Source organism: Polyergus mexicanus, unplaced genomic scaffold, assembly GCF_030449975.1.
Source record: "Polyergus mexicanus isolate NDT 795.1 unplaced genomic scaffold, iyPolMexi1.0 SCAF_1, whole genome shotgun sequence".
Lineage (NCBI taxonomy): Eukaryota > Metazoa > Arthropoda > Insecta > Hymenoptera > Formicidae > Polyergus > Polyergus mexicanus.
In genome coordinates, this window is record NW_027223321.1 from 1,790,672 (window position 1) to 1,815,097 (window position 24,426).

The following is a 24,426-nucleotide window of genomic DNA, read 5'->3' on the forward strand; positions in this document are numbered from 1 at the left end:
CGACACACAACTTTATATTTTGTACTTTGTAATATTTTATATAATTTGTGGAAAATATATAAGAAAAGCATGATATTTTGAATTTATTGAGATTATTGATATTTGTAAATATAAGATTGTACTATTTAATGTTTCAATTTTGTTATCTTTTTATTAAATATAATATAAACAAAAAAATATATATATAAAGAAATGAGATCTATACATACGAATAATACAATATATATAAAATAATGTTTGTTGTATAAGTATAAAGAACGAAAAACGTGTTATTTTCATCAACAAAAAAATAACATTTTTATATAAAAATTGCAAAGGTTTTTATTGCGTCATATTAATTTTTAATGCTATTATTTGAATTTATTATAAAAAAAAGAATTAATTGAAATATATTGGAATAAATTTAGTGATTTACACAAGTCATGAGAAATACTTGTTACGTCTTCGAAATGATTATTAAAATTTTTTGCTATTCATCTCGAGCGATTTCGCTGACAGAAAACACAAATTCCCACACTCATATCGGTGGTCGGCACTGGAATGCTTCACGCTCCATGAGCAAGTACGGAATTTAAAAGGAATAATCGCATCCCTGCGTGTGAAGCCATTGTGTGACCGTCATTATTACGCTACGTATCATGCAACTGGAATACAAGATCGCATAAAGTCAATTAAAAATTATGTGGAGTATTGAAAATTATACTTATTCAACCTAACAATTGTAATGTAGATTACGATTGTTAGGCTGATTAAGAATAATCTTCAATTTATAAATTTATTACATGGTTCACACACGTACAACAGAATACATAAATGTCGGTACATTAGTAAAGCAAAAATATGAAATAAAATATGCAATTCTCTATTTTAAATATACCAGGAAATAGCATTGAATTTAAATACGCTATGTTTCTTAATTACTAATTCTGATTACTGTCGAGCAAATTTTGTAAATTTTGCTTTTATATATAAATAATATTAAATAACATCTATATATATATATAACAAAAATTCTCTATTATCTTTTTACTCCGTATTTTTTTACTGTGTAAATTTTCTTAAAAACTATTGTTAATTTCTGAAAGTTTATAATTGTGTGTGCTATCTCAGATATATTTCGTCTGTAATAAATAGTACAATATTCAGTTAGATCTCCACTTACCTTATTTTATACAGCATCTTTGAGTACCAACTGACGCCGATAACGCTCTGGTCCCTGCTGACCGCCTGTACGACTTCCTCAGCCACTTGTTGCTCCTTTTGTCTTGTATAGCTACAATATAATAAGTTAACATTAATAATTTAAAATTCATCATCGAGATAAAACAGGAAAAATTTTTTTCCAATTTTTTTTTTTCGCAAGAAAGCTTACCCGCATCCAGCTACCGGTGAAATTGCCAAAAAGGTAAGGTGACTACTGTGCTCGCTCAATTGCTGACCCAAGCTTTCCATCAGGCCTACATAATAAATAATAAATATCTATAATAATAAATATCTCATATATAAATAAATCACGCGCTAATGATCGACGTAACGTTTATTGTTTACCATACGCGATTTAACGGGCTGCTATTATGACAAGCTACTTACTGGCGATCGCTATTCTCGACCCCAAGAATGCATCCTGAATGGATGCAACCGGTGTAACTCCGACAACGTACGCTCTATTATTACGTCGTAGCATCAAGGGCAAAAACGCCAGCATCATCTGCAATGATAAAAAAAAAAAAAAGCATAGAAGAAACTGATTTTATTGTTTAATAAAATATCGAAATTGATGTCAAAAAAAAAGCTGAGTTTGTTTCAAAAATATCTTTAAACAAAAATAAACATATTGGCCAACATTTACCCAATAGTGGCTCATGAGAGTCGTGCTAGCCATTTCGAAAATATCTTGATTGGATTGACCAATACAGGTCACCAGGACATCGATGCCGCCAATCTCGTTTTCGATCTTTCTGGCGATCTCGCGGATGGCATTACGGTCCAGTAGATCGCACTCATACGCCATCATTATAGGCTTTTCATTTTTGAATTCGTGTTTTCTGTGATTTGGCCCGATTTCCTCTATCTTGCAATACCGCGATTTTAATCTGGTGATCATTTCTTCAACGTATCTGAGATTGTTATCCACACAGATCACGGAACATCCGCTCTTTGCGAACGCCTCAGTGAGGGATTCGCCGAGCGTCGACGAGGCACCGGCGACCTGTCGCAGGAAACACTTGTCTTAAATACTGCTCCACGTATTTTTTCGCGGCTATTTAATTTTAAATCAAACAATATTAAACAAGATTAAATTCTAAATATATGATTTTAAAATAAATATTCATTTATTTATATGCCTAGAGTTAATTCTAATTTTCTAATTTTAATTGAAAAAAATTGCATTTATTATATTTTGTATAGATTATATTTTTAATTAATTGGAAATATTTGAAATATATCAAGTGCGATTCAAAATATATGATATGTATAAGTAAGAAGTATGCGTACTAAGACTACATCGCCGGTAAGATCTCTTGGTGGTTTTGGCAACAGTGATTTTACGGCACTGAGAATACTTAAAAAACCAGAAATTACAGCGCCAATTAAAAATTCGATGCTGAAATAAAGCCAGATATTGATCGAAGAGTCTGTTCTCGAATTTGCGGTTATTGCTTCGTCCCTAATTGATAGCATCATCCAACTGTAGATAAAATAATAAAAATTTATTTTATTATAATGTTTAATAAACTAGTTTAATAAAAGGAAAGAGAAAGAGAGAGAGAGAGAGAGAGAGAGAGAGAGAGAGAGAGAAAATCATGCTTGAATTTAAATATAAAATTAATTTGATAATCGCTGAAACATGTGTAACATGATCATTATTACTTGCATCAATAATTGCGACGAAATTATAATTTGCTCTATAGCAATACATAATTATGTCGTAAATTAACTACGTGATTTTGTCTCTCAATATAATTATTAATTAGCATTTTTCAATTTTTCTTCTCTACTGCACTTACAAAGACATCGATTAAGTAAAAGATTTTTATAAAAGAAAATCATTTTCTCCTAATTACTAACAAATATAATAAATTATATACTTGCATCCCCGTGTCGAAATCGATGGCTTATCCTGAGAAAGTATCAATACGATATGAGCAAGTAATTAAGTAATATGTAAACTTCTATGTGTGCCTGCCATACGACGTGTAATAAGGAATATAGTGCTTTAAAAATAAATAAGCATCCCCGATAAAAAAGATTTACGATCATCGCATCGAGGTGTGAAAACAAACTAATCGAACAGAGATCGATGAGGAATCGTTTTAGGAATATGTTTTAAGTAGCTAGAAAGATGATTTAAATTGATCATAAATCTCATCATATCGTCTAATTTTGATGTATTGCAAGGAGTTTGTTGCAGTTAATCGTTTGGCATTGCAAAATATACTAAATCTCGATTAGCTTATTAAATGTATACTTGACAGCAGAATATATCTCTTATTAATGTGATATTTCTTATGACATTTTTACGATAAATGTTAATCTGCTTATCTTCTTATTCAACACACCCTGTGAAAGTTTAGAGATATTAATAAAAATTATATTTTTTTGGACAATTACTAACAATTTACGTAAAAAAGTTGTTAAAATAGCTTATTACACAAATGTATACACATATATAAATCATATATTTAATACACATATTTGCCTTTATATGTATGTATGCGTAGTTTTATATATGTACGATTGTCCAATATATTAGATTCTCGTATTAAAATTTATATAATTATTTTACAATAGAATAAAATTACTCGTCTTGAATTTAATTCGCAATCATCATCAACGTTTCAAGAAAATTATGTATCCAATTGGGCAAATTTTGAAATTAATTTATGTTAACATCCAATAGCCGTTTCTACTTCTAAGCTACTATTGATATAATTGACACGATAAATCAGAATCAGCTTTAAAATGCAACAAAATAAAAAAAAGAATTTGCTCTCTGGTAATTATTACATAATGCGCTTTAAACTAAATAAGATCTACTATTACTTGATACTTGCTCGTGAAAACGTAGTATTAATGTTTTTGCTGCATAAAAGAAGAAATAAAGTTACAAATGTACATGTTGAAAAAACAGAACGGAATGCGATGTTACATGTATTTAGGAAATATTTAATATATTCAAATTCCTAACACACACACATATACTTTATCTGGGTAGATTCATAAAACTTATTGCATATTTTAGCCATGATTTAATAAATTAACTTTGAATTTAAAAAAACACATTTGCATCTTTTTTAAATATATCTTAATAATCCTAATTATTAATCTTAATCTTTAAACGTAATCTTAGTTATAATATAAATAAAAATAAAAATAGATAATATAAATAAAATGAATCTAATAAACTACAAATTTGTTCACTAATTCTATCTTGAAGATTAAGTTGAAGTTTAATTACAGTTACGTGATATACATTATTTTATAAATATGTACTGCATTTTTATTGCCAAAATATTTATAATGTAGAAAAGAATTTTAATCAATGATTGAATTTAATATGTAAATATTTCTGTTTTGATAAATTAAACATTCTACTATAGAATTGCCAGCAATGTACATACATATGAGTTCAAAGCGTTACGACACTTCGCGGTTTAACAAATCGTAAACTTACCGACTTGCTCTTTTTTTTCTGTGTTAAATAACATAAAACGCGATTGGTTGGGTTAAATATCGACATAATCTTGACATCACCTAGGAGAACAAATAATAACATTGCTTTCGAAACGACTAGCAATCACCATAACTTTGTGATTGATTAGTACAAAATAGAATATTACGACCTATCACCTAATTAGATTTGCGAATTTTATTAAGTTTTTTAATGGTAATTTATGTTAAATTATTCATAGAAGGTTATAGCCTATCAAGCTAATTAGGTTTACGAATTTTAAAAAGTCTCTTAGCAGCAATTCATATTAAATTAATTATAATGTTTGTGTTATATTCATTTCATGTGTGAGCTCGTCGCGAGAAATTCCGTTAATAATCACTTTATATCGATTAATTCGATTGTTCCGTTTAAATTGTCAACATGGACGATAATATAACCGGGGAACTCGTTTGAGAAAACACGGTTGAGTGCATTTAAATTCCGATATAACGTTACATCACACTGTATAAATTAATCGAGATAAACCTGCTTATAATCTTATTTTTGCTAAAAAAGCGGCTTTGTCATTGAGAAATATATATTTAAAAAAATGTATACTTATACATATACTGCATAATTATATTGCACGGATATTTAATTTTTATTTTTTAGTCGTATATTACCAATATTACTATAAAAATTCACTTCATGGTGCAATCGAAGCTTAACTTGCAATATTGCTAAACGCTTCAATTACAGAATCATTAGTCTATGATGGAAATATTAAAAGATATAAAGCGAATATAATCGAAAGATTGAAAACATGAGTTTGCTTAGTTTATATTCTTAAAACACTTGTTTAGGCCATTGTCTTGTGCTACAGCTGTCTATAGCGAATTAAAAAAGATATTGAATACAACCAGTCAGCAACTGGAATATTGTGCAAGATTCGAATGCCAAAATGCAAGCGAACATAATACAATAACAATGCACAAGCAAATGCTAAATGTAAATAAAATGGAATAGAATATTTGTAGACCAAACGTTATTTTTCCTGTTATATAACGTGTACGTTCCTTGGATGCATTGCTTTCCGTCGAAATGAACGTGGTAAAAAATAGTTGGGTTCATCGAACTTACACTTGCCGCAATCAAATCTCTATTAGGAGATCTGATGATTGCCATGCATGAGGCAAATTAGAAACTACTGTTTGAAGCATGAATAAAAAAAATCCACTCTAAAATTACATTTGCGGAAAATAATCTACATTAACAGGAAATGATGCGCGATAAGTAATTTAAGTATAATCAACTGTCTTGTTCACCGTAACAGTAATAATATTACGATTAAAGGAAAGAGTAAAATTGTAATCGATGATTACAATTTCTGTCTGATAAAAAACCAAATGTATTAACAATAAAACTTTACTCTTTTTAAAGAAATTACGATATTATCGTTTTATTGATTGAGGTTGAAATGGATGGAATTTGATTTGTGTACAATGATAGACAGACGATCATATCTTATGATGCATTTAAATGTAATTGCGCAGAATCATCTTTAGTTACGATCTCTTACGTCAGATTTAAAGTTTTACTATACGTACGATCGCAATGTATGATCTGATCTGCGATCTTAATAGATAATCTAGAAAAACTAGAAAAAAATAGAAAAATCGAGATTGAATTTTGACTGACAATTTTTATAATTCCGATGACGTTAGTATTGAACTAGTTTTAAGGGGCAACTCAAGGTAAACTCCTATATATTTTCCGTCGTAATATGTATCTCGGTATGCAAGCCACGCCAAGATTTCCTTGTATCCTTGAAACAAGATTGTAAAGATTGTAAAGACTGACTATATATCGCGTAATTTTGTTCTTTTATATTTACTTTCTAAATGATATTTTATTATTATAGCTATTTATTATATAATTATTATATTACTGTAAAATTAATGTATATATCTCTCTCTATATAAATATATAAAATTATATTAATATATTATAATTATTATTACAATTATATCTTATTAGAAATTATTATGAAATTATATATTTATTAACGTAGTGACATTAGAATTTATTAAAATACCGGTTTTCAAGTAAGATATGGGAATTTTATATGGAGCTATAAATCTTCTGCGAAAAAGAATGTAAAAACATCAAGATGTTACGAAATAATTTAAGCAATAGATAAACTTTGAATAAAATTAGAATTTGTATTAATTAAATCTTCTTCTCTTCTTCAGTGAGACTAATTAAACTTTTCTTAATCGACGACTTTTTTTTTTAGTTTTTCTCATATTCCGTAATAATTTAAAGAAATAGAGAGACTAAAAAATATTCTTGAAAGAATCATAATAAATAAAACCGTAATTTGATCAGTTCCAATATTTTTCTTTCATCTAATAGTCAAAATTAAAACTGCAGCAATCGTCAAATGTCCTTTTCGTAATTGTAACTAAACTGTAATTTTATTTTGTCATGTCGGCAGGAATGCAGCCGAATCAGCAGTGAATGCAGAAAATTCATCAAAAATATCAAATGTTTTCTTCCATAGATAATAATTTTTTCAATAATCTTTAGGTCTTTAAATTACCTGCGTTACTCTCTACAAATATTATGCAAAAAAATCTTACTTTGCTTGTAATATACACAATTACAAGACATACAATTTAAATAAACTGTAATATATTAATTTCCAAGTTCGTATTGAGATTGTATTTTATCTTCATGAAATTTTAATACACATTTAATGAGCGCTAGAAAATTAAAACAGAAAAATGATATATTAGATCTCAAAGATTCGCTCAAAAATAACAATAAAAAAATACTTCGAAAATCGATAAATAATAAAATGAAGATGCAAGGCACTTTAAAAACTTCTTGTTTTTATCATAATACAACTTCTTATTTTATAATAACACGAATTAAATTTTAAAACACGATTAATATCATTGAAGATACGTATGTGCAGCTTGGCTATCTTGATACACTAGTTCGAGCAACTATTCAAAATTTGATTCACGTTATACACAAAAATACTCGCGTAACAAGACGTTAAAAAGTCGAGCGGAGATAATGCACTCTTGGCGCGAAACGTTACCCTGCCATACGCGTAGATCACTGGATCACCCCGGATCTCCAGGTTCCTCGACAGTTTCGTGAAGGTAGGGAACGCGTGGGAGCAACGATTCCACTGTAATCGTGAATGTAACAACGACGGCGGCAACAGTCGAACGAACGCTCGAACGATCAGAACGCTCGACTCGCTTGAACTTGACTGAACGAAACACTGCAACCAAACAACTCAGCAAGGTAAAGTGTGTAGGCAAGGTCGTCGTCTTGTTCGTCATCTTTCTTCTCACTCGAGTTTGTGTGACGCACGAACCTGAACTTTGATGGCATTACTCGATGATGCATCCATCCATCCATCGATCATATTGAGCTGAACTTGATTTTTCACTTTAGTTTCGATCTCGATCAGGCCACAGATCGCTTTAATTAGGGCATTTTTGATTTAACAAAAAAAAGAAATTTTATTCTTAAAAATTATCGCGGCATATATATATATATTATATCTATAAATCTTTTACTTCCATCGCTCGGAGACAGGAAAAAAATGTTAATCTTTAAAAAAAATAAGAAAAATTCTTAGAAAAAACTGTTTATTGAAAAATCAAAAAACTGATAAATATGTATGACAGTAACCTTTCTATCACAGAGTAAGCCATATTTAATCATATCAAAGCGACAGTATCTTATGCATTCTAGACACGTGTCAATATATATAGATATAATCAATACATTTACGTTGAAGAAAACTATAAAAATTATAAAAGATTATTAAAAATTATAATTGTACATATGTGGAGTTTACAATTGCATATATTATTTCCAATGCAGAGAAGAATTTCAATAGCATTATAATACTATTACTTAATAATTACCACTTAATAATTTTATATAACGTATGATATATCCATAAGGATCTTTATTAGTTAATTTCTACTTAGTAATTACTTTGACACACACACACACACACACACACACACACACACACACATATGTACTAAAATAAATAAATATATATATATATATATGTATAAGGCAAGAAACTCATTTTGAATTACAAATAGTTTATACAATATAAATTTATAATGTTATGAGCATGATTTTATCTAATCACAATATGTAATTTTGCAACAGTTTTGCAAGTTCTATGAGAAGTGAACCTTTCGTATAGAAAGGTCAATTAAAGGTTGCTTTAGCCTTGTACTACTTCAATAATATGTTGAAATATTAACGGAAATAAGAATACTTACACAGTAGTACGGCAATATTAGTCACACGTTTTCTCTGATGATGCGATAACGAATGGCTATCTCGCACGAAACTCTAAATTAAGTATATTTGGAAATATCGACTACATAGTCTATACTTAAACAACACATGTCTCCAAAAGATGTGTAAAAAAATAATTTAAAAATGTCTGATTATTCTTCAGATATTTTTTTATACTGTCTGGATAATGGGAAACGATCAAAAACATTCTGATCCTTCAACTCCGTAGATCTTTAATCCGGTTTCTGTTAGTATGTTGATTCAAGACCACTGCTTCTCCAGCATCTTTCGCGCATACCAAAATAACTTTTATGTTTCTTGTCTTCTATAAAATCAACTCAATGCATTCAACTTATTAGTTAATATGCATTTAAACTTTTTTTTACAAGTAAATTAGAGTACTTATATTAGTTTTAAATTTATATAATTTAAGAGACAGAATAGTATGAATAGTATGATATATATATATATATTTTTTATTTTTTAATGTGCAATCATAAATCTTGTCTTTTATCTAAAACTCATCTATTTGTATTTTGTAATGATACCTGGAAACGCGATGAGGTATCAAAATATAAAAGTACAAGTACACACAATGAAACCGAATTATCTCAAGGCTAATCTCCATATTACTTACGCGGCATCGTCTTGTCTGTAAATTAATTCGCGCATGAAGTATTTTGTTACTCGCATTAAAACTAAGATATACTAGTAAAGAATTGGATTTATCTGAAAAATTTCGGACTTTAAGACTGTTGCTGACTAATGAGCTACTCGAATGTCAATATGTTTCTCGTTGAGGTATCTTGCGACAAATTATGTTGATTATAGTGAAACTCAATCGCATGAAATGTTACATAATATTATATTTATTGTAATGCCTCTTTCACTTATGTTTTAATAAATTATTTTACATATTTTATATAGAGAATAGAACCTATTTCATAGAATTATAATAATAAAGATAAATTATACAAATTCAATATATGACATGTGTAAAAAAAATCGTAATATAAAATGTCAAGAAAGGTACGTCCGCCTATTGTGTTAGGGTCACATACATTGTCATATATTAGTTGCCACTATTTTGTCATTATATTTCATACGGCGAAAAAAATACGATATTAAAACAAAAAAAATCATGAATTATGCGCATATTATTGCCTTGGAATTTTGCCAAGAAATTATCTATGTAAATGAAGTGTCTATATAAACAGGAAAAACATTTTTCTTTTAATTTGCTTCGAACACAGTTTAAGATGGCAGTCGAATAAAAATTTTTAAGTGCGCTCGCGACGCTAAGTAATACGTAATTAGACAGCGTAAAATTATATACCGGGCGAGAAATCTGCAATTAAAATTGTAAAGATAACGAAAGTGAAACAAGGATAGAACTCTTGTCAATGTGATTTATTACACAATAAGTATAATCCCGTTGAAAATCGATAAAAAATATGGTGATTCTTATATTACCGAGTGCTGATTGAAGCCGACGTTATTAATTATATAAGCACCAAGTCGACGATAATAACTCGTATCTCTGACCGCGCATTTGATAAGTCTGGTTTACTTTCTAAGAGAACGCTATTCCTTCTAACGTGTCCCACGTCAGTCATTGATCTTTATATAACTATATCACTGTATGTTATATTATTCAACATCGTGAAAAAAATCAAAAATTTCCATTACTAAAAATCATCAATTTTTTAAAAGAGATGCGTATATAAAATCTATCTTACAAAATATATTTTATAATTATAATTTGAAAGAAAACTCATGGAAATACTAAGTCGCGTTAAACGAACATAAGACCAAAATAAAGAATATCTTATATACAATATAATAAAAAATAAAATTAATTGTATAAAAATATTTATTAATCTAATGATAAATTATTACCCTATAAAATTCATCTTGTTTTAACGATTATGTAAAGTCCGTATCTAATAAATAAATATAAGCATTTTTACTTTATACAATCCCGCTAAGCTAAGCTTATTCTAAATCTAATTACAAATTCATTACATCCTTTTCTCTTTGTTTTCGATCGACATCCGCTAAGAAATCTAGTATCAAGCGCGTTACGCTCCCCGGAACAATTCTGAAAAAGAAACGAGATTAAAAAAGACACATCATCATGTAAAACTTTTATCAGAAATAATTATTTATAAATTAATTGCAAAACTACGCAAAAAAAAAAAATATTGCTAAATAATTGTCGGAAGCAATGCGCATATTAAAAGGAAATTATTTTTGATATATTCGGCGCGATTTTATATATTTATACCTATTAATCGCGTTCAACGAAAGGAGACATCGCGGTATTGAGTACTCTGTATAATTTCTTTGAATTGCTTTAATTATCTCTCGGGCAGCATATTCTGGCGTCACGACGCTGAAGATATAAGGAAATCTGCAATTAATTCTGGATTAAAGTTTCTTTCTAATTCATTGCATAAGTAAGTTAACGAAGCGTCTAAAAATCGTCGGATATAGTGAAATATGGAATAGTATATAATTCCTTTTTGTTATTTTTACGAGTCGATTTCATTTAGCGGGTGTTAATTAATTATATTTTGCGCGTATGTTAAGATTAATAAAGCGACGCGGTTCAAGCGGTTCAAATTATCACGCTTGTGCATCGACGTAAACGCAAGAAAACGCGGAAGCATCGACACGAAAACAGACACTGTTTATTAGAAAGTATTCGACCAATTAATAACGCGTTGAGTACAGTCGTGTGGTGCAATAAATGATATATTGCAATTGCGTCGCATCATATCTCTACGCACACGTCTTCCGCTATAACATCTTACAAAACGTAGCATTTATTATTGCCAGTGACTCAAAATGCGTTTTCACCTATATTTGGGATCCTTCGCTAATCCGGTGTCCACGTAAAACGGATAAATCGTCGTGAAACGAATGTTAGATTTTCTCTCGTCTAATCGTACTTCCTCGTGTAAGGCCTCCATAAGACCTAGAAAGTCGAATTCATGGAAAATATATCGCGAACAAAATATCATATATGAGAGATACCTCTCACGGCAAACTTTGATGAGCAATATGCTACTTTTTGCGACACCCCGTACATGCCGCACATGCTACTTATCGCTACTATGTGACCGCTATTTTTCTGCAGCATCATAGGCAGGAATGCCTCTATCGTCTATTTGAAACAAAAATTATTACGAAACATCTTACACACATTTTAAGAAAAGAAAGATATTTTATTAATTTTGATAAAAAAGATGTACTATATTAATTTAAAAATACTAACGGGAATTATTTAAATTGATTAAACTCGAAGGGAGATTGTAAACAAACGTATTATTATTATTATTAAAAAATGATATGCATACCCAGAAATGTGAAAGCACATTAACGTTGAATGTTTTCTCCACATCATCCGGATCAAAACTCAGATATGACTTATGATATAACACAGCCGCATTGTTAATGAGTATCGTCACGTCCGGCACGCCAATTTTTCTCATCAACCTCACCGTCTCTCGCACTTCCAATCTCTGTGAGACGTCGACCACAAAACCGTAAACCTAAAGACTCCCATATCTTAGCTATGCGTTTCATGATTAAAAATACTCATACGTTGTCTCTCTTTTCCCATAAAAAATGACATTAAAAAATAAAAATATAAACGATATAACAAGATAGAATATGTGATTCTACTTAATATAACATAATAATATTATATTGCATAAGTTAATTAATAATATATTTTTATTATATTGCATAAATAATTAAAATATAATAAGCATTTAAATATATACTTCTCCACCATTTTTCGAAACTTCCCTCATCGTTGATCGATTGTTATCAACATCGTTGTCCCAACAAATTATTATACAACCCATCGACGATAATTGGATAGCTAACTCACGGCCGATACCGTGACCGGCTCCAGTGATCTAATTTGTGTTCGAAAAATATCATTTCCGTGTATATATATGTATGGTGTATAAAGTCATTGCGATCATTTGTGCTCGTTTCGAAAAGGGAAACTTACGAGAACGGTTTCACCTAGTAAACGTTTCATGGAACGTGGTACAATCATTCTGAAAGTTGCAATTATCATCGCCAAGCTTATTTTTGCCGACAGAAGAGATAGATCCAGAAATAGCCGATGCAATTTGATGTCTTTGAAGATACGTTGAATACTCCTCATTTTGAAATAGATGTTAAAAATGTATCCTATCAAACATAAATGTGATAATAAATAAAAATAAAATTCTTCAGTTTCATTCCGTTACAGAATATCCAAAAATGACGCCTCTTTAAAATTGTAACTTTTTCACGCTCCCACAATCGTGTTATTAACTATCATTATAATTTTTATCACATAAATCTAATTTCACATTCAACTGCACAGCAAAAAATAAAAAGAATCATCTCCAAAGTAATAAAATTTAGATTGAGATCATTGCGATCTTTTGAAGAATGTTAGAAAGTATAAAACCAAGTGAATAAGAAATGAGAGAAAATAAATGAAAAATATCCGCACGTAAATATTCTGGTGAACGCCCTGTGATTTCGTGACGTAACCCTTAGCAGACCGTAATATTCACCGACCGCTTTCCTTCCTACTCGCGAAACGTCGTCAATGCGGCAGCCAATTGATTTAAGGATCCGGAAATTTGTCGAATGCGATTTTAACAGGATGACTATGTCATCTGTCATCTGACGGTTAACAGTTTGTAGCCATGACATTTATATGCCGAATTTATAACGCCGATCGTAGACATCTAAGAATCTGCCGTTCTTCTTTTCTTTTCTCCTCGCAAAATTTTGGCTATATTAAATTAAAAAAAAAATAAAACTCTAATGACATATTATGTATACCACGCGTTTTTATTAAAAAAGAAATAATAATAATCTGCTGGAATACATTTTATATCTAAAAAATAAGATTAATAAAAAAATATACGAGTCTCGCTGATAATTTAAATGGCAAAAAAATAGCGTCTGCTCTGCTCCGACGTAAATTTCCGATTGATATCGTGTTCTTTGTTTTATCTTGCAGAAAACTTTCGATCCTTTCAAAGGAACGGTTGTCAAGAAACGTTTAGTTTCTTAACGCGGAAAATGCACCCCTACTTTCTCTATCTCCATGCTAAATAGAGTGTGAAATTGAACCTCTCCTCTCGCGATTTATAATCACGTAAACATTTCATCAGGAGACTAAAAACAAGATGTTGAGAATGAGAAAGATTGTCGGGCATCCGAAATTAAAAAGATTCTGGACGAGATGGCGGATTCTTATGTGGAAAGCCGTACTTATGCGGCTGCATAATCCGATAAGCACTGCGCTGGAAATTATTATAGCCATTATCTTTTCGCTACAAATGCGTTTGATATTTGAACCGCATGCTCTTTATTCGCAGGTAGTTGAACTAGTATTAGCAAAATTGTGTATCACAAATTGACTTTATTACGTAATTCTGTTATGTAATTCAATTATTTTTAATGATATTTACATCTAATATTATGCTTCTCGACATTTTATTTCTAATCTTTCAGATAATATCAAAAATAATTTACAAAACATTAATTTTATTACATATAAAATTGCATAAATAAGTAATAAATAATAATTAATTAATTAAATAAATAAAAAAATATATATATATAATTAAAGAAAAATATTTATTTATCATATATTTTTGTTAAATATTTAAAAATTACAACTGAAGCTGCTTTTTAATTATATAATACATACAATTATCTAAATTATAAATAATCTAATATTTTTTATATATAATACATGTGTAATATTTCCCACACATTTATTTATACAAAGGACTTGGATCGATACAATCGAGATGATATTCTGGCGAAATTGCCGGATGACGTGAAATGCTGGTATGCACCGAAAAATGCATTTGTAGACGAGTTGATGTTGAAAGCCGCAAAAATGCTTCGTACAGATGGTAAGATTATCTTGAAGATATTTAAAACGAGAAATAGAAAAAAAAAACTATATGTCGCATATCAGTTCAAGCAGCCGATAGCGAGATCAATCTCGTGCATTCGCGTTACACGAAAAATGACACTTCCAAGGTACTATGGGCGATCTTTGAGATCGAGAAACTTGCATCTAGTAAACCAAAAGTTTTAAAATATAAAATACGCTCGTCGGAAATAGGAGAGAATCGAATAATCATGATGCACGAGGAAGAACCTGCCCATAAAGGTGTTTATCGAATATATTTTTTGATAAGTAAACGTTAGATTATAGCTTGATATTTTAAATTTCAAATTAAATTAATTTCAAGATCTTTGAAATTCTATTCCCAAGAAATTTCGCGTCTAAAAAATATTTTTCACAATCTTATAAATCATCTCTCAATTACTAGTGTAATTATTGCAATAATCCATAAATGATAGAATTTTTATTTATTTTAATCTTAAAAATGTACCATATAGTAAAAAATGTAAATTATTTATGTCAATGTTTATGGTGGAAGATCCGTACGTGTTAAGCGGTTTTATGGCTCTACAAATTGCAATTGAGAAATCCTTCATCGAAATGTGGACGAATCCGACACTACCAAAGATCGCTGATGATGTAAATTCTTTTAAAATAATAATACGAAATTTTAGCGATATATTGTAGTAAAAATTATTTTAAGCAAGAAAATGTAATAAAATTAAAACGATCAACAAAGGTAGACGTTTTCCACAGTTGACTGTCGGCCGATTTCCGTTTTACAAAGTGGATTTTTTACTTCTACCGTCTGTCATTCGACCTAACATAAGTATAATCTATTACATGATGGTCATCGCCTTTCTACCGCTATCAGTAGCAACGTTAAGAAAAGCGCTCCATGATAAAGAAACTGGATTCAGAGTAAAAATTTTTTATTACATCTCTTAATATTTATTATTATTTGCCAATTAATTTTAATAAATATATATAATATCGCGATAATAATTTCTTTACATTGTCGCTATAATTTGGAAGAGCAAATATGTACATTTTCTTTAGAGTCTTATGAGATTGACGAACATGTCCTTCGCGATGCTGTACGTCGGATGGCTCAATTATCTCATGATCACCGTGTTACCTGCGACAATCGTATGCACGATCCTGCTGTATCCCGTGTTCTCGGCTACTAACGCATTGGTCACCGCTATCTTTATCATGATGTACAATATTCTTTCGATGCTCTTCATGTTCACAATTGGCACATTTTTCAATCACTGTAAGTTACTTAAACATATGAACAAAAAAATATCATTATCCTTAAATATAAACGCTTGTATTTCCTGTGTATGTGATGTGTGCGTGTGATTAGAGATACTTCTCAAAATTTTCTTATAATATAGCGTATATTATTTTATCATAGCTACAAAGGCATTACTCACGTCAATTCTGTTTTGGATTTTTCTGACACACTTTACCATCGTCCTGGATCAATTTTTGATAAGAGCAACTGTTTTATGGAAAATCGGTTCGCTGATGCTGCCGCATAGTGGTTTGCTATACGGACTTGTAGCCTTTACGACCCGAGCGAATTTCGGTGAGCAAACGTACGCGAGATTATTATAAATTAAAAGTACATCAAATGATTTTATGAGACATTTTGTATAAATGATAAATGATACAATATATATATAATTTAATGAAATATATATTATTATCCTTGTTTCTTTTTCTTGATAGAAAATTATGAAAATGAAGATTTGAAAAATATTTGGCAGATAATGAAATCGCGCAATTACATAAGTCCCACCTCGTATTTATGGCCGCGATGGCTCTCCGAATTAATTGCGCTACGAGATGTCCACAATATTATCCATGCCAAAGAGAAGATTTCTATCGGAATAATTTTGTTTGCATGGTGCTTGCACATCATTTTCTGGTATCTACTAGCGGTATACTTGGACAATATTAACCCGGGTAAATTTGGCAGCGCGAAACCTTGGTACTATTTATACAAGGTAAATAAAAGAATCTATAATTTTAATATCATCGAAATTACTTTCTTTCTTTTAAATTATATAAGTAATTTTGATATTATTTAGGATAACATTTATGATATATTTCAAGAGAATATACTTCTCTATCTGTCTTTTCCTATGCTCCTAGTATATCGTATAAAAACATAACACGAAAGTTAGTTTTATATAAAAATTACAAATGCGCATTATGAATTGTCTAGAAGCCTGTTTATGATAATGACGATTTAACGATCCGTGGATCCACTAATTGGTCAGCAGTTGAATATACGCCGTCATACATAAAAGTACATATAACATCGTCTAATTAAATAAAAGGCAGAGAGAAGAAAGAGAGATTGTCTTTAAATTTAAATTTTATTCTACATTTACATTCTTACATAATGTTCATTTAATACAACTTAAGTATATTATAAAATTGATACAGTAGATAATCAAGTGACATTAATAAATTTGCAAACTGTTATTAGAGTAATCTGCTTCTTTATTACTACGTAATTTAATACAAAAATTAATTTTTTTTTTTTATAAAAAGTTTATATACTAAAATGATACAAAATCTTAATAATGTAGCGTAATAAAATCGCTGGCAAGATTTAAATTGTTTCAAATGAATAAACAATGTATTATTATTTAAATATCAAGGAATGTATGTAATAAATTCTTTTTACGAAACATCAATAATTAATTACAATTTAATATAAAATTTAAGTGGCTTTTCGTATAATTGATTTATATACAAACAATAGCCATCTATTCGAGTAAGATGTGTTCGCAAGGAATTTGGCAGAATTGGCAAACGCTTTACAGCTATGGACGATGTAACGATCGATTTTTATCATCAAGAATTCAGCGTTATTCTTGGTCACAATGGGGCCGGCAAAAGCTGTTTATTAAAGACAATTATAGGTAAAATAGACTCCTTATAAATAAATATGATAGATATTCAAGTTTAATATTCAAATATCAATAAAATTGAAATTAAATTGTACGTATAACAGGAATGTATAAACCAACTTATGGTCACGTTTACGTAGAAGGACGAGATAAAATGGACGAAAGTACCATGGATCCGATTGGTTACTGTCCGCAAGAAAATATATTGATGAATGACTTGACAACGATACAACATATCTACATATTTGGCATGGTATAAATTTATTTTCATGTTATTAACATTTACAAAAAAAAAAAAAAAAAAAAAAAATATATGAACAATGCATCAATTTGTTCATCAAATAATATATATTCAATCTAAATTGGGTATTGATCAAAACTTTATCCAATAATTTAATTATTATTTTAGATGAAAGGGATGACTTATGCTGATGCTCACAGGGAATCGTTAAAGCTGTTGAAGCAACTTGATTTGGAATTTGTAATAGATACGAAAGCGAAATCTTGTTCCTTTGGTACGCAGAGAAGGATTTGTCTAGCGATGGCGCTTATCGGCAACATTAAGGTACATTATATTTTTTTATAATCATAATTTTACTAAATTATAATACAGATTTATAAAGATTAAATATTACATTTGTAAAATAATTCTTGTAATAGATATATAAATTAAATAAATTAGATAATTAGAATAAAGATTCTGTGACAGATCTTAATCCTCGACGAACCTACATACGGAATCGATCCTTGGCACAGAAGACAGGTGTGGGATCTACTTTCGGTGAATAATCTTTTTTAAATACCGCGAATTGAATATTAAACATTTACAATAGAAATTTTCAAGTGCCGTGCATTAACGACTTGCAGGATATAAAAAGGGAGAGGACAATATTAATGGCAACGAATTCTATGGAAGCTGCGGATCTTCTCGCCGATAGAATCGCTATTATCGCGAATGGAAGAATCGAGTGTTACGGTTCGAAAATGTATCTAAATCGTCGATATGGTAAAATTCTGTAGCTTATAGATAAGATTAATCTCTTCACTGACGTAAAGAAAAAATTTCAAGATTGATGTAATTAATGTGTCATTGATTAATCATACCTTCCTAAAATTAATTGAAATTAGGAATCGGTTATGTTCTGAGTTTATTGGTACAAGAGAATTGCGATGTGGAACGAGTTCGCGCGGAAATACAGGAATTCTCGGCAAATCCAATTACTGTGCGAGACATGATGGGTTTAGTAATAAGATTCGACGTGCCAAGAAGCAGTCGATTCACTAAATTGCTCCAACATTTAGAATCCAATAAGGAAGAGTTGGGTATCGTATCCGCGGCACTGAGTGCTGCAAGCATCGAGGGTCAATTTCTCAGGTATCAAGTGTTCACTCGCAAACCCTGTATTGAGCATTAAAAATATTATTAACAAATTTTTTTTTTTTTTTATTTGAGTTCAAAGCCAATAAAATAAACGCAGTTCTAAAAACAGAAAGTTTTAACTCTTATAGAATATTTATTATAAATAACAATTTAAATTGAATTTTTTTCACATTTTACCATAAATATTTTACAATAAATGTCAAAAATTAAAAAAATTGCTCGATATCGTTGCTTGTTTTATTTTGCATATAGAATAGGTTTAGAAAGTCAATTCAAGGAACGCTGTGTACAATTACCTAGCAACAAATATGAACTCATTGTGCAACAAAGGCGACGGCACTTGTTACAAACAGGTGAAATTTGGACATTATTTCAAAAGAATTGTAAAACAATAAATAAGAATATAGAATTTAACGTTTTTTTTTATTTTAATATTTCTATATTAATAGCCCATACAAATAATTAATATTGTACGCGATACATTGTCACGAGTATTATTCCCAACTGATCTCTCTCTTTCTCTCTCTCTCTCTCTCTGCATAATTTAATTATCAGCTAAACCATGGGAGCGATTAACCGGCAACGATTTATGGCGACAACAAATTCTTGCAATGTTCTACAAGAAATTATTGCACATTGTTTCCTCCTATAAAATGTATATATTTTCGGTAAGAGTTCATTTGGCCTTTTGTTACAGAATACTGTCTATTATAAAAAAAAAAGTATTTCGATAAATATAATCAATATTATTTTAGATAACTTTGGCGATCGTTACGCTCCTTTTGACCACTATGATCGGCGAGTTGAGTGTTTTCACACTTTTCGACGCGACGTAAGTTAATTTTGCTTATTTCAATTCGGTAGAAAAGGAGATACAAGAGATTACTTTCATATATAAAAACTTAATTAACTCTGGTATTATATTTTCATCTATTAAAAAATATTTCTGGTTTTTCGTCAAATAATCAGTATATTTTACATTGATAAAAAAATTATTATTTGTAAGGAATACTGTGTCGATTCATCTTTTCATGCTTAAAATGCTTATATTAAGATGCTTAAAATATTGTAAAAACATATAATAAGTATTATACAAATAGAGATATTTTATAAGAAACACTTTTCACATACATACGTATTTGTATAGGAAAGATATGTGCTGGAATAATTTATAAATATTATTACTCAATGATTTCAATTATTAATAATTATAGCGAAAAGATTATGAATTTAACGAATTATATGGACAACAACCTTCATGTATTATATTACGCGGCCGATGAGAAAATTGCGAAAGACTTCCTTGTCACATTGTACACTACTGGTCAAGCGTACAGTGAAAGGCATAATTATTATATCTCCAAAAACGTCCCAGCTACAGATATTATGATTCATCCTGATTTACATTCGATAGAGGTATTATGAATATCCGCGCAAATTTGACATCTTTATTAGCCAAATTTGGCTATTAAAAAATATTTCGTAATAGTTTAGGGATCGTTATGTGATGTCTATCGACATATATGCACAAGGACGTGTACAACTCATGTATTCATCTATCGCAATACACAGTGGACCAATTGCATTAAATCTATTGCATAACGCGTTGCTGCGCTATCATTGCGGCTCAGATGATTGTTGGATCAAATTGACGAGTCGACCATTAGTACAGCCGGGACAGGTAATACCTTTCTTTTGACACTTCATTTTTTTTTTTTTTTTTTTTTTTTTTTATAATCTTATAAGACAAAGTAGATATTTACAGTGGCAGCATTTGCTGGTCCATCCACGCAGCGTCCGGAACTGGGAGAATGCCGCTATAGTAATGACGTTGTTCCTTCTTCTACCATCCATCGATATGGGAATACGAGAGAGAAATACACTCTCGAAGATGCTGCAGACTAATGCGATCGGTGTTTCTACGCGAATCTATTGGATTCCGATGTATATCATTGATTTTCTGTTGTACACCTTCTCCGTAATACTTCTTGGAATTGCGATTTTAGTCCCCTATCATCCTGCTGTGCAATTTTCAGCTTTAGAAATCGGTGAGAATTTGAAGAAATATTTTTGCCCGCGTGTGTTCTATTATATGTATATAATTTTCTTTTTTCATATTTAAATATTAACTGACAATTAATGTTTAACGTTCCACGAATTTAGATGATAATTTGACACTAGGAAATAGAAATTTTTAAAAATGCTATTCGCTTATGTGTCATAAGTTATACATAAATTAGAAGTTTAAATTTGAAAAATATATGCACGCGATAAATTAATGCTTCTAGTCCAGGTTCTAATAATAGTCTTATGTTACGGAGGATGCGCCATTCCATTAAATTATTGCATACAACTATTCACGAGAAAATCGGAAAATGTCTATCTGGTTGTGATACTGATCAACATCATAGTCGGTCAGTAATTTAATAACTCGATTCGTCATTATACGATTGTCAATGATAAACTTACTATCAAAGTAAGATATAATTTAATTATTTATCACAATATCATCATTTAAGTATAGAATATATCTTGCAGTATTATCGGTGAACGGCTCTATCGTATTTCCATTGATGTTTCGCATATTCAGCAGCACCGGAAGATACATATTCGAGACTCTTGTACATATATTTCCACCGTATATATTAGCTTGCGCTTTAAGCAATTGTATCATGTTAAATTTATATAATAGACAGTGCAGGTATTCCAATGTATGCGATACGGAATTTTATATTGAAGATCCTTGCTGTCGTAAGTCCACCTTTACCGAAATTATACATTTCGTGAATTATAATTTGCATTAAATCTAAATTTAAAATTTTAGAAAATTGCAACGATAAATATTGTTACAAGCAATTGAGTGTAATGCTAATCAAACAATCTGGCGCTGAATATTATCACTCGGTCACAGATGATTTACTTTTAATGATATCCCAAATGTTTGCCTTTTTTATATTGCTAGAGATTTTTGAAGAAAAAAATCGCAGAAAGTGGTATAGTTATTCTAAGCCTTCTCTAAAAAACGATAATATCGAGTCCGAAGTTTTGGAAGAGAAAAAACGTGTCGATGGATATATAAAACGTAAAATATACGAGAATTAAAAAAAAAACAAAAAAAAGAAACAACTTATAAATTTATATTGTATATTATTCTTACACGCATATGCAAAAAATTATGAATTTAGAATATATAAACATATTTTATTATAAATATATATAATATTTTTGCCTTGATCAAAGAAATTGTGTCTTTTTCTTTCTATCTAGATTATGAAGAAACAAAATTATTTCCGCCACAAGTTGCTCTGGTTGTTCAAGATTTGACGAAAGAGTACGCTGGAAATGCAGTAGTTCAAGGAGTGAATTTTAGTGTAAGTAAATTTTAATTAAAATATTGTTTTGATATATTTTCTTTAAATATATATATGCACAATATTAAATAAATTTTGCTCATTTGTTTAGATCTGTAAGCAGGAGTGCTTCGGCTTGTTGGGATTTAATGGGGCAGGAAAATCAACAATATACAAAATGCTAACGGGAGAAACAAAAATATCGGCTGGAAAAGCAGTAATATACGGATACGAGTTTACAAGAGATCAAGAAATGGTGAGTGTATATTGTCAAATATACACTCTTACATCTTTCTCTCGTTAATTAAAATATATAATATATAATTAAAATATATAAAATGTGTAAAACGATTATAAATAAAATAAGATATTCTTAGATATAAGTATATTTAATGAGAAATATATTTAAGTTTATTATGTCTAATCTTTTACAGATTTTGTATCGTATTTGGCAAATTATTCTATGGCTGTTAGTCTATTAAATCTTCTTATATAAAAAGTATTGTTAAGTTTATAGGTATGATAGGATACTGTCCACAAATGAACGGACTAAGTGATTTTATGACGGGGAGACAATATTTGCAACTTCATGCGGCGCTACGCGGTGTTCCATATGAATGCATCAACGACGAAGTAAACACGTGGTTAGATGTATTAGGTATAAAAAAAATGTAAAACGTAAAATTCTACAAGATTTAAGTGTACTGTTAATTAAATACAACAACAAAATAAAATCCTTAGATATGTTAGACTTCGAGAATCTAAAGATTGCCCACTGTCCCTGGGGAGTTCAAAGAAAAATTTGCGTATTGCAGAGCTTAATCGGCGATCTGCCGATGGTATTTATGGACGAACCTACTGCTGGAATCGACGTAATGACTAGACATGCTATCTGTGAAATTTTGCGTCAAATACGAGAGATGGGGAGATCTATATTAATCACTACTCACAGGTTACATCAATAAATTAACAATCAAAATTTACGATAAATATTGAGATAACGAACTTTGTGAATTTTTAGTACGTCGGAAGCAGAAGCAATGTGTCTGCGTGTGGGAATTTTGGTTAACGGCCAGTTTACCGCAATTGGATCTTGCGAGCATTTAAAGGCAGAACATGGCCGCAATTTTATATTAAATATTAAAGTAGTACCAGGATACCAGCTTGCAAATCTCGAGAAAATAAAAAACATTATTGATGAGACTTTTCCAGCAATAAAGTTTAAAGATAGTTACTTGGTAGGTAAAATAAACAATTTTACTCTTTACGACATTTTTATTAAAAAGAGATATTAATATTTCACACATACATAAAGATATTAAATAATTTAAATAAGTTACACGCGTTTGACAACTTCGCCACATTAATAAGATCTAGAAAAGATTTATAAAATGATAAAGATTTTTCAACAGGGTATTCTTAAATATGAATTGGAAAGTGGTATTTCATACAGTTATGTATTTGATAAACTTGAAAAGTTACGACAAATATATGTATGGATCACAGACTTTTCTGTTACTCAACCATCTATGGATGAGGTACTTCTAACTTTAGCGAAGAAACAGAAGAAGCTTCACATAAAATTAACACTTTATAAACGTTTATATTCTTGGATTGCCCGTAATATACGTAAAATATAAATGATATCTATTATTGCACATTAATTCTCTGTAAACATGACTTTTATTATTATGTAGTTAATATAAAATATAGTAAAATATATAAAATATTATAAAATGCGCCATTTAATTTTTATAAATAATAGTAGATAAAAATGATTAAAAAATCGCGATATCTCCTGCAATATTGGAGCATAA

At 29.8% G+C, this 24,426-nt stretch overlaps 3 protein-coding genes across 6 annotated transcripts; 1 reads left to right on the top strand and 2 right to left on the bottom strand.

Annotated features, from left to right (window-relative positions):
• Positions 1–216: 216 nt before the first annotated feature.
• Positions 217–7,937, bottom strand: LOC138943062 (retinol dehydrogenase 10-A). 4 transcript variants are annotated; one of them, XM_070313680.1, is made up of 8 exons: positions 7,297–7,342; positions 4,056–4,083; positions 2,497–2,689; positions 1,850–2,209; positions 1,591–1,708; positions 1,373–1,457; positions 1,163–1,273; positions 217–644 (listed from the first exon to the last, which is right to left on the bottom strand). In XM_070313680.1, the coding sequence occupies exons 1-8, from the start codon at positions 7,325–7,327 to the stop codon at positions 572–574; spliced, it is 999 nt and encodes a 332-aa protein (XP_070169781.1). In that variant the 5' UTR covers positions 7,328–7,342; the 3' UTR covers positions 217–571. The 4 variants fall into 4 exon arrangements, with proteins under 4 accessions (XP_070169781.1, XP_070169710.1, XP_070169931.1 ...); XM_070313609.1 differs by lacking the exon at positions 7,297–7,342 and adding an exon at positions 4,676–4,751; XM_070313830.1 differs by lacking the exon at positions 7,297–7,342 and adding an exon at positions 3,094–3,121 and having other exon boundaries at positions 219–644; positions 4,056–4,074.
• A 3,074-nt stretch (positions 7,938–11,011) lies between these two features.
• Positions 11,012–13,187, bottom strand: Firl (firelighter). The gene is made up of 7 exons (XM_070315662.1): positions 13,029–13,187; positions 12,793–12,930; positions 12,364–12,558; positions 12,041–12,170; positions 11,864–11,981; positions 11,289–11,414; positions 11,012–11,102 (listed from the first exon to the last, which is right to left on the bottom strand). The coding sequence occupies exons 1-7, from the start codon at positions 13,185–13,187 to the stop codon at positions 11,012–11,014; spliced, it is 957 nt and encodes a 318-aa protein (XP_070171763.1).
• A 1,024-nt stretch (positions 13,188–14,211) lies between these two features.
• On the top strand, positions 14,212–24,249 carry LOC138938965 (phospholipid-transporting ATPase ABCA3-like). The gene is made up of 30 exons (XM_070306383.1): positions 14,212–14,403; positions 14,820–14,949; positions 15,015–15,212; positions 15,487–15,587; positions 15,705–15,869; positions 16,008–16,224; positions 16,369–16,542; positions 16,686–16,963; positions 17,185–17,268; positions 17,731–17,890; positions 17,983–18,131; positions 18,288–18,443; positions 18,588–18,659; positions 18,746–18,884; positions 19,007–19,253; positions 19,512–19,612; positions 19,815–19,927; positions 20,015–20,091; positions 20,474–20,675; positions 20,749–20,940; positions 21,025–21,307; positions 21,548–21,673; positions 21,798–22,010; positions 22,084–22,341; positions 22,527–22,630; positions 22,722–22,865; positions 23,120–23,267; positions 23,351–23,561; positions 23,631–23,847; positions 24,022–24,249. The coding sequence occupies exons 1-30, from the start codon at positions 14,212–14,214 to the stop codon at positions 24,247–24,249; spliced, it is 5,079 nt and encodes a 1,692-aa protein (XP_070162484.1).
• Positions 24,250–24,426: the final 177 nt, after the last annotated feature.